This window comes from Liolophura sinensis, chromosome 11 (genome assembly GCF_032854445.1).
Source record: "Liolophura sinensis isolate JHLJ2023 chromosome 11, CUHK_Ljap_v2, whole genome shotgun sequence".
NCBI lineage: Eukaryota > Metazoa > Mollusca > Polyplacophora > Chitonida > Chitonidae > Liolophura > Liolophura sinensis.
In genome coordinates this window covers 23,346,464-23,359,973 of record NC_088305.1, presented here as the reverse complement: position 1 = coordinate 23,359,973, position 13,510 = coordinate 23,346,464, and the positions used below count along the sequence as shown (strand labels likewise).

The following is a 13,510-nucleotide window of genomic DNA, read 5'->3' as shown; positions in this document are numbered from 1 at the left end:
TTAGTGCGGCTATTTGATGCGTTATTTCATAACATATCATTTAATGTAACTGAGTTAACTATGTCCTGTTAAATCCCCCCTCCAACCCACCACCGCCCCACAACCTTCCAATACATCTGATCCCGGTGTTTCCGGTACCCTAGCCAAAATAAACCGATTATCACGCATGTACGGGTGAAATAATCTTAAGTACTGTGAAAAATTCCGATCAAATCAATATATATCAATAATATAATAATCAATATATAATCAATAATCAAAAATGTGTGTAAGTAATAGGTGTGAAACATGTGGATGAAACCCGTGAATAGTGATTCAGACATGCGTATAGCATCACACCAGATAACGGATTCTTGCAACTAACTGTTCATATCACAATGACACACAATTAATTTTTTTAATATGTAAATAGCAACGTCAGAAATAAAAGCACAATTTGTTCATTTCAGGTACATTGCGCATGTACAGCTGCTCGCGGGTTAAATAGAAATGACGTAATCTTAAGGTTTCACAACAGTGATTATCATGTATTTTGAAAATGGGAAAGCGATATAAAAGAAATGAAAAGCACAAAATCTAAACTGCTGAAAGAGCCAGAGCTAAGTAATGTCCCTGAGGCTACACAACAAAAGAAATAATTTGCACACACCGAAAAAAAGTCATCCATATCGACACATCATACGTGAACACACTGAGGAGGATTTTCAGAAATGCGCAGCGTTTTTTAATATTCCTCTTCTTCGCCCTCCTCTCCTTCCTCATCCACTGAGTCCACGCCGACTTCCTCGTAGTCCTTCTCCAGGGCAGCCAAATCCTCACGAGCCTCAGCGAATTCTCCCTCTTCCATACCCTCCCCCACGTACCAGTGGACAAAGGCACGTTTAGCGTACATCAGGTCAAACTTGTGGTCAAGACGAGCCCAGGCCTCAGCAATAGCCGTCGTGTTGCTCAACATGCACACTGCTCTCTGGACCTTGGCCAGATCACCACCAGGGACGACGGTTGGAGGCTGGTAGTTGATGCCGACCTTGAAACCAGTGGGACACCAGTCGACGAACTGGATAGTTCTCTTAGTCTTGATGGTAGCAATGGCGGCGTTGACATCTTTGGGCACGACGTCACCTCTGTACAACATACAACAGGCCATGTATTTCCCGTGACGTGGGTCACATTTCACCATCTGGTTGGCTGGTTCGAAGGTTGCATTTGTAATCTCCGCCACCGACAGCTGCTCGTGGTAAGCCTTCTCTGCAGAGATCACCGGGGCGTACGTAGCTAGAGGGAAATGGATGCGAGGGTAGGGCACCAAGTTGGTCTGGAACTCGGTCAAGTCGACGTTCAGGGCGCCATCAAACCGGAGAGAAGCCGTGATGGAGCTGACGATCTGTCCAATCAGACGGTTCAGGTTGGTGTAAGTAGGACGCTCGATGTCAAGGTTACGTCGACAGATGTCGTAAATGGCTTCGTTGTCGACCATGAAGGCGCAGTCGGAGTGCTCCAGAGTGGTATGGGTGGTCAGGATGGAGTTGTAGGGCTCCACCACGGCTGTTGCAACTTGAGGTGCCGGATAAATCGCGAACTCCAGCTTGGACTTCTTGCCGTAGTCCACACTAAGCCTTTCCATCAGCAGCGAGGTAAATCCAGAGCCAGTGCCTCCACCGAAGCTGTGGAAGATGAGGAACCCTTGGAGACCGGTACACTGGTCAGCGAGCTTACGGAGACGATCAAGAACTAAGTCAACCAATTCTTTCCCGATTGTGTAATGACCACGGGCATAATTGTTAGCCGCATCTTCCTTGCCGGTGATCAGTTGTTCGGGATGGAATAGCTGCCGGTAAGTTCCGGTACGAACTTCATCTAGAGTCAAAACACACCATGATATTTAGATTCATTCAGAAAAAAAAGAAACAGCCGCAATCGAACTTGCGTTGCTGTCATTGATTGTAAATGTATACATTCCTAAACAATAAAATACAATAAACTAAAATAGATGACATAACATGCCCAAAACGTAATATATACGAAATGTATTCTCAGTTGCACCATACTAATGTTTCAATAGTAAGTACCCTAAAGAAAGTATATTCTTTGAATTCCGGATCCATTTTCATTATTTATAATGAGCTACAACAAGGCCTTAAAATGTGAAGTCTTGTTGCCATTCATTGTCAAAAGTGTCTCATTAATGGGAATAAAAACAATCAAATTAAACATTAATTCCCATCCATATGATCAAAGTATATTCTTTGAACTCGGGATCTAATGTCATTATTTATAGTGAGCTACAACACGGCCTTAAAATGAAGTCTTGTTGCAATTCAGTGTAAAAATTGACCAGTAGATTGGAATAAGAAACAATCAAACTGAACATTAATTCCCATCCATATGATAATAGGTGTACTCACCCACAACAGTGGGCTCAAGATCAACAAAGACAGCCCGTGGGACGTGCTTTCCTGCTCCTGTCTCGCTGAAGAAGGTGTTGAAGGAGTCGTCCCCACCCCCAACGGTCTTGTCGGAAGGCATCTGACCGTCGGGCTGGATGCCGTGTTCAAGGCAGTACAGCTCCCAGCAGGCGTTACCCATCTGGACACCGGCTTGGCCGACATGGATGCTAACACACTCCCGCTGCAGAAAAAAAAATTGTTTGTGAAATGTTCACAAAGAGTAAAATCCGATGAAACTGAATAGGTGACGTAGCTGATAAAATGATACTTAGATTGAAGTGTTGAGGACAACTTCGTCCCTATACACGTACATGTTAAATGCTACAGCTTAAAAGTGTAGCTAGGCCACAGAAGTGTAGCTAGGCCACAAAAGTGTAGCTAGGCCACAAATCTAAACGCTCTGCGCGGTCGAAATGTAATAATAATTTGTTTCAATGGCTTTAGGTAACCAGACAATGGCGAAACACTGCGGCTTTTTCCACGCCTTTCTACTACGTGTCTGGCAAAACTCATGGCGAAGCCACAGCCGCAGCAATTGATTCGAACAGGCAGTGTTCTTGATCAAGGGCCTGATGATTAAATACCCCCCGGGTGCACCCTGTTTGCTTCCACCATAAAAGCCGCCGTTTCATAATTGAAAATATCAGACAAACAAATGATAGTCTCAAAGATCGAAGACTTTCACCGCCTGACCCATTAACTTTTCGCCAAGAATATGCAGACTATAAATGAAATCATATCGAACCTGCAACGTAAATTTTAATAAAGCAATTTTACTGACGCGGACACGAGTTGATGCTATAAGTATTCATCTGTAGAAACGTTTATTCATTATTTTTTGGTTTGCAAGCAACCTGCGAATGGTCGTGAGTTTCCCCCGGTCTCTACCTGGTTTCCTCCCACCATAATGCTGGCCGCCATCGTAGAAGTCAAATATTCTTGAATACGGCGTAAAACAAGCAATCAAATACATAAATAAATATTATTTATTTTTTATTTTTATTGAATGTTTGACTTACGTTTAACAGTGTAAACTATTTTCTAATTTTCAACTTAATTGTCATCTGTATGGGTGGAGTAACCCAGAGTCGTTGCCGTAAGTAATTGTGCGACAAGTGACTATTGTAAGAACTTTGAATAAATGAGACGAGCGGCCCACATTTACTATTCATGAGCGATGATTTCCTGACCAGTGTTTATTTATTTATTTATTTATTTGATTGGTGTTTTACGCCGTACTCAAGAATATTTCACTTATATGATGGCGGCCGGGCAGAGCCCGGGGAAAAACTATTCGCAGGTTGCTGTCAGATCTTCCCACTTACGTCCGGAGAGGAAGCATGAGCTGGATTTGAACTCACAGCGACCGCATTGGTGAGACTCCTGGGTCATTATGCTTCAATAGCGCGCTAACCAGCTCAGCAACGGAGGCCCCTTCTGACCAGCGTACTTCATGCTAGGCCATCTAAGCCATTATACAGACGCTGTCATGTTGGTAGCCGAAACATTGACAGTGACTTTTTCAGTCGTATGTATTTTTCTTTACACAGAATTGTTTTGCCAAACTATGGAGTTTTAGTTGTAATAAGTAATAATTCTTATCATAACAATAATACTTATAATTAATACTTATATTATAATTACTTGTAATGATTTATAAGTAATAAGTCATTAATCAGTGTGGATAAGAAACACGTAGACACTCTTCTTTCTCCAAACCATTCTACTCACCATTGCGAAGGTTTGCGTCTCAGTTCAGACCTTGACGATATCTCTCCTGAGTTTAACAGCTTGAGTTACGTCCAGTCCTCTGTCCCGCACCTAAATACGTTCTCGTCGCGCTGCCATGTCAACCGGGTCGCCAAGCAGCTGATGACAACGTTATAGATAATTCACAGTGAAACTGGAGATCGCGAAACAGCGACACTACGGAAGCAGGAAAGGGGCACAAACACATGCGTATTAACTACAAACACACTATACAAACACAAACAGATGGCTAACGTCGGCACACTATATTATTGAAACTAGAGTGGTGTGTTCAACACGCAGAGGGCTGGAGCAGTAACCAGAATTTGATTTATTTATTTAATTGGTGTTTTACGCCGTACTCATGGCGTATTATGGTGGGGTGAAACCGCAAACAGACCGAGGGGAACCCCCGACCGCAGGCTGCTGACAGACGTTCCCACGTACGGCCGAAGGGAAATCCAGTTTGAACAGGACTTGAACTCACAACGACCGCATTGATGAGAGGCTCTTCAGTCATTGCACCACAATCTGAGAGTTAATGAAACACTTGTGTGTTACCTGTGTAAGAATTGTTTCTGTTCATTGATCTGTGGCAATCACACATTAAAAGTGTGGTCACTCGAGAGCCTTTTAATTGTTAAATGCAGCGTTTTAAGAGTGTACTGCAGTATCGCTTTAAGTCCATATTTGCCAACAGTCGGTTATAATTCCCTCAAGAGTCGAATGTAAAATAGAATATAAAATAAAATAAAAATAGACATTCTGTATTTTATGTATTTTATGACATGCATCAGGTTATTAATAGACTGCGTCAGCCACACAACATGCCGTATAATTTACATGTGGGAATGTTCGTCAGTAAATTGCCAAATGTCGGTGGGTTAATTTTCCACTTGCACTTAGAGGAACAGTACGTCTGCAAATATTGATATATTTCTTGACTGATTTTTTGACTAATTAGAGATATTTGCAGTTCTCGAAATATTGCTCGATTACCACAATGATCAGTTTTACAGGTGAAGTAAATCATCAGCTGTAGTAAACAGTTAACGAGCTCTCCTTACATTGACTGGAGACAAGTGACATTCAACGAACTTCATCTAAGACCACATAAGCCGTTTCGTCATCCACGTATTACTGCTTGTACTAAACCATTGAAAACAGCAATCGCGGCGGAATCTCGTTTCCTGTCTGGAGTTGGGGTTGAACAAACGCCCTATTTAACATGTTTCTAAACATAGTTTTTTTTAAATTGTTGAGTGTTTTTCTGTTCGTGTTCCATACAGGCAACGTTTATATAACTTCCCCACGCCCTTAATGTTTGGGTGGGGGGCATAAATGCTTGACGATGAAGATGCTTATGTATCATTTTGTACAGCCTGATACGTTGAAAACCTTAGTTTTATCAGTAACATGCCAACGATTGGTACTTTTCGACGTCCACTCCGTTTTTTTTTTCTACCCATTAAAACTGACCTACTTAGGTACTTAAAACTGACAATGATATAAATGAAAAGTTTTTGAGTATGGCGTCAAGCAACAATCAAATTTACGTCTATTTTAATCATTTGTATTCTATTCATGTACCAATGTTGCCCCTCCTCTGTCTCCGTCTCATATCCTCGACATCAATACATCGGCATCGGCGATTACTGGCCTAAACTGTCCTGCATTCGCAACAGAGATGTAAGGTTGTAATATCTGTGCGATTCTGTGTTTGTGAAAAACAGTGGTTTCCGCCTTTCATAGTTTTCATCTGAAACATTCAAAACTGTCTTTGTTGAGGCACAAGGTTATAAATATCCTCGGAAACCACTATGGCCATTTGCGCCGGTTTATTTTATTTGGCAGCCGACAGCTTTGATGGCCGCTATACCAACGTCAAGTACCAACGAGACAAGTGGTGTGTTTGTTCTTGTTTTTAGTCGTTGGTGGTTACAATCGACTTGAACAATGGAGCTTCGTTGTCAACGATGTAAATAATTTAATCTTCCCCGGTAAGGGGACCACATCAAACTGTGTTAAAATTCTCTTACCTTTTTAAATGTGAAGTTGTGAAGATGTAAAACTCAGTGACAGTAGTGTGACCCACATGCATAAACTGAAGTGGTTATTGTACAAAATTATGCAGATACAGTATGGCACGGCGGTGTCAACTGGCTATCTTGGAAATCTAAGCATATCCATTCAAGACGGACGTACAGAAGATTCTCTGTACAGATTGCAAAGTAAAACCGAGCAAAAAGGGAAGAAGTACCGCTCCAGTGGCCTAGTGGTTAGAGTCTGGAAGTCCACAGACCAGAGATCAAATCCGGGTTGGGTCATACCAAAGACGTTAAATATAGCACTTGTTGTTGCCTCACTTAACGCTCGGAGGTTAGAGAGAGGTTAGAGCCAGGAAACGGGACAGGTTAGTCCGGTGTCAGTATAATGTTACTGGATGAGGTGTCATGTCTAGTGTCTTCGACATGATTCTTCACTAGCGGCAGCACTTGGGCGGCATGGACTCGCCTTGCCACAGGAAGACATCGTCAGTATATGTACACACGCACCTAACGATTCCTTTTCGTCATACGACTGAAAAATTATAAGGTATACATATCCAAGCATACATGCATACAAAATACATGCAAAAACCGGCTGTCAGTCAACTAGTTTAGATACCGGTACCCATCTCATGTAACGAGCGTCTGAAATAATCGAATAGACTTTGTTCATGAAATTATGGAAATATAGTCCAAACCCAGCGAAAAAGTCCAAATTCTAGAATCTAGAATTTAAATTAAAGCTGTTAAGAAATAGCATTTCCGTGGTTCAAGCTGTTCTTCCGGCGGCAATGATCTCATATCTGGTTAAATTACTGTTTCCAATGCAGTATAACGAACAGTTCCATCCCAGTGTCTGTGGGACTGTTTGCAATATTGCGAGTTTTGCTCATTGCTCATCGTCCCAAGGTTAAGTACGTTCGAACGATAAACTGCAGCAATTAGTTTCATGTAGTCTTGCACGAAGCCTCCGTGTTGAGTAGATGAGATACATATGAACGGTTTTGATAACTGTAGTTCAAAACTACATGTCACTGCGAAAAACTAATTACATATTTGCAATCCGCACAGCATAAATTGTCGAATAAGATTGGTCGAATGAATCCAGAACAAGTGCTATGCCAAATAATTGTAGCATTTGACAAATCGCTTTGTTTGAAAGCGGTTTGTAAAATAGGCTTGTCATATCTCTATTCCACTTGCCGAATTCGACAAGCTTTTGTCTATTTTTAGCCAGTCGCCTATATTCAACTGTCTGTAAAATCAGTCATACTCCCTACCAAAATTAACTTTAGTCAGTAACACGTCACAACGCAAGTTCCACATATTTATATGTTGGACCTTTATATTATAACAAAGGCAATACAGTCAAAATACCTTTGCTAATCCATAATGCATGCTGGCTTCCTCTCTGACTGTACTTGTGAAGGTCTGTCAGCAACCTGCAGGGGTCGTGGGTTTCCTCCGGGCTCTGCCCGGTTTCCCCCCACCATAATGCTGACCGCCGTCAAAATATTCATAAGTACGGCGTAAAATACCAATCAAAACAATCAAATAAATAATTCATAATGTTAAACTCCATAAAATTAGTTTCGACACCAGGAACTCATTGCCTCGGTTCAACTCTAAAACCATACTGCCTTGAGATCATATGCTACGAGAGATAAAATAAAATTAATTTATAAAGATTATATTATGATAAAAGCATTAAGCAATTTCAAAAATGGCAGTACATCAGAAAGCAGTTTAGGTAATTGGTGTCGCTCTCCGTCAAAAATATGTTGAACTCCGCTCAATATCCAGCATGCCACTGGTCTTTTTTAAATAAGTATGACGTCACCAGAGGCAATGCGTTTTTGGTGTCGAAACTTAGCTTATGCAGTTTAACATTATGAATGAGAAAAAGGGTTCTAACTTTGTTTTCTTTGCAAGAATATTTACTTACAGCATATTCATATGTAAAGCTTGTGTTGTTAGGTCTCACTGACTGAATGATCGATTTTACAGACAGCTGAATATAGGCGACTGGCTAAAAGAAATGGACAAATGGTCCCGCCTGCGACATCGCCCCCGATGCATATGTCTTGCTCTAAACAAATCAAATCGGCAGTTCGAATCCAGCTGCTGTTCTAAGCCTGGAAGTGGATTGGATATCTGGTCGTTGTTAAGTGATTAAGATGCTTCTCTTCAAGCCATTATGGCACAAGAAGTGCTGGACGTGATCAGAGCATTTCTAGATTTAACTTCCGTGGAAGACTATTAGGCTTCCGCCAATATAGCGTGCAAAATGAGCATGTCAGAAGTGAGAAAATCTGTCGTCTATACGTTACTCTCGATAATTATAATAATAATATATAATTATCGCTTCGGCCATTCCAAATCTACCACGTGCAACCAACTAAACTTTAACCTAAACAAGCCAAGTAGTTGTGTGCAAATTGTGAATAAAATAAATTAACGGTTTCTATTTTCCCGGGGACATAATTTTTAAGCTGCTGGCGCCACGAACCGTGTAACAATGCAAATTGTAATAAAAACGTAGGTTGAAATAATTATTACAAAAATGCTTTTTGTAATAAATTATAACCAATTGCAAATCCCAGAATTCCTTTTTAAAATAACTTATCCGTAATAACTTATATTAAGAAGACTGTGGAAAATTGCATATAAAGATGTCCAAGTCTGGCAGATGTGATAAATGAAAATAATGACGATAAATTCCTTTATATTTGGTATATATTGCGTTATTAAAAATTGCGTTGTATGCGTTAGAGCAATTTGTAATGATATATTACCAAAAAGCCACTCTGGAAGTTGTAGTAATCATTACAAATTGCGTTTTTTTTACAAAATGCGTTGTTACAACAGCAGTGCCATAAGTAAACAGTGTAACATTTGGCAATAAACAACCCCTCTTAATACCCACAATGCTACATGTAAGTTATGCTTCTCTTGTCAGTGATATTTCACCTACTCAGGTACTTACTGGTATTTCACTGCTCAGTGTGGGAGTGAACGGTGGTCTAATAATTACAAAAGCTAGCCTTTTCTTTCAACCGAGGGGCCTCTGTGGCTCAGTCGCTTAGCGCGCTAGCACTGCGTAATGACGCAGGAGTCTCTGACCAAATCGGTCGTGCTGACTTCCTCTCCGGCCGTACGTGAGAAAGTCTGACAGCAACCTGCGGATGGTCGTGGGTTTTCCCCGGGCTCTGCCCGGTTTTCACCCACCATAATGCTGACGGCCGTCGTATGAAATTTTCTTGAGTACGGCGTAAAACACCAATCAAATAAATAATAAATCTCTTTCAATCGTTAGAACAACTGACGAGCGGGTTTAAACTCATCATGGGACACAGATATTTTTAGATTCATATTGCAATGGTTCAGTGGTTTACCCCAGGGACTCCGGTTTGTTCCAACCATAAATGTGTCCACATTCATATAAGTGGAAACTACTTGAGTATGGGGTCAACCAACAACCAAACAAGAATTTTATACCTGGCATATGTTTTTTAAAGGCACGTTATTAAAATAGATGTAAAAAAGCAAAATTTGGTTTTCATATTTTTTATTGGATCATATGCAAAGATTGTGCCATTTGACATAGATCAGTTGACATCAAATGACACGTCTTTTAAACCTATTTTTTGTTGTTTATTTAATATTCATCGCCTTCTTCTTCGCCCTCGCCCTCAACGGAGTCCACTCCAACCTCCTCGTAGTCTTTTTCCAGAGCGGCCAAATCCTCACGAGCCTCAGAGAACTCACCCTCCTCCATGCCCTCTCCCACGTACCAGTGGACAAAGGCACGTTTGGCGTACATCAAATCAAACTTGTGGTCAAGACGAGCCCAGGCCTCAGCAATAGCCGTCGTGTTGCTCAACATGCACACTGCTCTCTGGACCTTGGCTAAGTCACCACCAGGGACGACGGTTGGAGGCTGGTAGTTGATGCCGACCTTGAAACCAGTGGGACACCAGTCGACGAACTGGATGGTTCTCTTGGTTTTGATGGTAGCAATGGCGGCGTTGACGTCTTTGGGCACGACGTCACCTCTGTACAACATGCAACAGGCCATGTATTTACCGTGACGTGGGTCGCATTTCACCATCTGGTTGGCTGGCTCGAAACAGGCGTTTGTCACCTCCGCTACCGACAGCTGCTCGTGGTAAGCCTTCTCAGCGGAGATAACGGGGGCGTATGTAGCCAATGGGAAATGAATACGAGGGTACGGCACCAAGTTGGTCTGGAACTCGGTCAAGTCGACGTTCAGGGCACCGTCAAATCGGAGTGAGGCCGTGATGGAGCTGACGATCTGACCAATAAGACGGTTCAGGTTGGTGTAGGTAGGACGTTCGATGTCGAGGTTACGGCGACAGATGTCGTAGATGGCCTCATTGTCGACCATGAAGGCGCAGTCGGAATGCTCCAGGGTGGTATGGGTGGTCAGGATGGAGTTGTAGGGCTCAACCACAGCAGTTGAAACCTGGGGTGCCGGATAGACAGCGAACTCCAGCTTGGACTTCTTGCCATAGTCGACGCTGAGACGTTCCATGAGAAGAGCGGTGAAGCCGGACCCGGTACCTCCACCGAAGCTGTGGAACAGGAAGAACCCTTGAAGCCCAGTGCACTGGTCAGCCAGTTTGCGAATCCTGTCCAGGACAAGGTCCACCAGTTCTTTGCCCACGGTGTAGTGACCACGGGCATAGTTGTTAGCGGCGTCCTCCTTGCCGGTTATCAGTTGTTCGGGGTGGAACAGCTGGCGGTAAGTTCCGGTACGGACCTCGTCTGCAAATTTAAGGCACAACATGCTTATGGTCTGTTTTATTTTCCTGAGCAGTATTTTTTATTCGTATCATGTGGCAGCAGTGGGCGTTCGTCGCGATAAGCTATTATTTATTTATTTATTTATTTATTTTTATTGATTGGTTGTTAACACCATACTCAAAAAGTTTTCACGTCGGTCAGGTTACATTAATTGACGGAGGAAAACGAAGTGCCGGGAGCAAACCACCGACAGTGAACAAGTATCTGTCAAACCTCCTGACTGAAAGCCTCATCCGAAGCACCAAGAGCTGGATTGGGGCACGTGATCTAAGTGGTCACAGGACTCTCAACGTTTTAATGTGTTATTTGCAATTTGCTTGCATATGCGCAAATGTGCAGAAATGTAATACCTAAATGATGGAACTTAACATGATTGATTTCATCTGTTCTTGTTGTATTTGTTACACATTCTTGATAGATCACGTGGTCAGCTATATAATATAAGGCGATGAGGATTTCGCCATTTTCGAAACAGTTTTTTTTTCAGTTTTCACCGTGAAAGAATACTATCCTTCTTTCTTGTACTGCTACTTCTAACATTTTTCCTACTTTTGTAAAAAACACTTCCAGTGTGTTATGTATGACATTTTTTGGGGTAAGCTATAAGCTCTTACCAATAACTGTGGGTTCCAGATCGACAAAGACAGCCCTAGGGACATGTTTCCCGGCACCAGTCTCGCTGAAGAAGGTGTTGAAGGAGTCGTCCCCACCACCGATGGTTTTATCAGACGGCATCAAACCGTCGGGCTGGATTCCATGCTCCAGACAGTACAACTCCCAGCATGCATTGCCGATCTGGACGCCGGCCTGGCCAATATGGATACTCACACATTCCCTCTGAAATTCGAAAGCGAGTTACTGTATTAGTGATTTACATATTTTCAAAAGGAAATAAGATAACAGTATGTTAATGGCGTTCGTTGTACATTAGTTTATTTTCAGGCAATAGCTCAAGTAATAAATCGTACAGCATATCGATTAATTTTGCAACTCCCTTTCTTATTCATATTCATGCACTTACATATAAAAATGGTCCATAATATTATTAAATTCATAGTTTACGAACAAGATAAACAAAAACCAAAATATTAGAAAATGTGTACAGTTCACTAATGACAGTAATCTGACATGCTTTCTGGCTGATGGAGGTTTGAAAGCATTATTCACATTTACATTTTTTCTATGCGGATCAAATGGAGAGTCAAATTAGCTTTCGTCAAATACAGCGACATGTATATATATATATATATATATATATATATATATATATATATATATATAAGTTAATGTTAATTGCTAGCAGAAAGGATATTTGTCAGTCAGATGTAGGCGACGTTAAAAAAATCAGAATTTTATAAATTAAGCCAATAAGTACCACCTGTAAAGAATTACAAAGATCTATCAGGCAAAGAGCTTGTGTTGTTGAAGCTAATTTGTCACTAAAATCAGTAAGCAATCAGAGAAAACTCACCATGATGTCAGTCTCTACCACAGATATATCTCACGTCCGACTTCACGTGTCTTCTGATGAGAAAGGTATGGTCTCAAATCCCGCACGGGAACATTTATACCTGCTGGCTGAACACAGAATCGGATGTTGTTGTTACCAAGTCAGTCGCCTTTTTCAATAGGAGACAGTTTGACATTTTGAAAAGATCTGTTTGCTTCTCTTTCAACTGCCCTAGCTACATTTCAAGTGGAAACAAGCAGTCACCTACTCCGGGTTGGAGGTTTCCAGACGCTTTCTAATCGCCCTACAAATATGTGACTTTGTAATTTTGCTAACAAAAGTTAACGGACGGCCGCATAATCTGTGAGAAGACCAGCTAGTCCATTTTCGTAAGTGTAAAATGCAAATTGTTCCGCTTTGATTTTACAGTCAAACACATTGGTACAATGGTCGTTTGATTGTAAAAAGCAAATGTTTTCTTCAACAGAAGGTGTGTTTGTGTTCCGGAGAACTTTACGGTTTTAATCCTACACATTTCTATCCCCCTTTCAGTGTGCCCTTTCAGATCAGAAAGAAAATCACTGAAGCGTGAAATAGCGTTTGACACATGTCTGTTCAGCCTTATTCCAAGGCTTACAGCTCTGTTAGTGTTTGCTACCACAATTCTTCCGCTGTTACTGTCGACGTCTTTTGTTTGGAGAAAATTACTTTGGAAAAGTGAATGAGCAAAACTCCGTTCTTTGGCCCATGCCTGTACTTGACAACTACGGCTCGGACACGGTGTAAACCCGCCTAACGGCGTACTCTCTCACACACACAATGGTCAGTACGTCATACAGTGTACAAGGAAATGTTTAATTGTTTTTACTGCAATCACCAGTAGACCTATTAATCCAGGGGGATTTTGTATTGCAGGTAGAGAGCAGGGAATTCATTTATAATCTAAATTTTATCCAGCCCTGGTATAAAATATATATTTATCTGATGGG

At 41.6% G+C, this 13,510-nt stretch overlaps 2 protein-coding genes across 2 annotated transcripts; both read right to left on the bottom strand.

Annotated features, from left to right (window-relative positions):
• Positions 1-477: 477 nt before the first annotated feature.
• On the bottom strand, positions 478-2,601 carry LOC135477859 (tubulin alpha-1D chain-like). Its single transcript, XM_064758065.1, has 2 exons — positions 2,406-2,601; positions 478-1,857 (listed from the first exon to the last, which is right to left on the bottom strand). The coding sequence occupies exons 1-2, from the start codon at positions 2,584-2,586 to the stop codon at positions 725-727; spliced, it is 1,314 nt and encodes a 437-aa protein (XP_064614135.1). The 5' UTR covers positions 2,587-2,601; the 3' UTR covers positions 478-724.
• A 7,301-nt stretch (positions 2,602-9,902) lies between these two features.
• LOC135477539 (tubulin alpha-1A chain-like) lies at positions 9,903-11,821 on the bottom strand. Its single transcript, XM_064757682.1, has 2 exons — positions 11,686-11,821; positions 9,903-11,032 (listed from the first exon to the last, which is right to left on the bottom strand). The coding sequence occupies exons 1-2, from the start codon at positions 11,804-11,806 to the stop codon at positions 9,903-9,905; spliced, it is 1,251 nt and encodes a 416-aa protein (XP_064613752.1). The 5' UTR covers positions 11,807-11,821.
• Between the last annotated feature and the right edge of the window lie 1,689 nt (positions 11,822-13,510).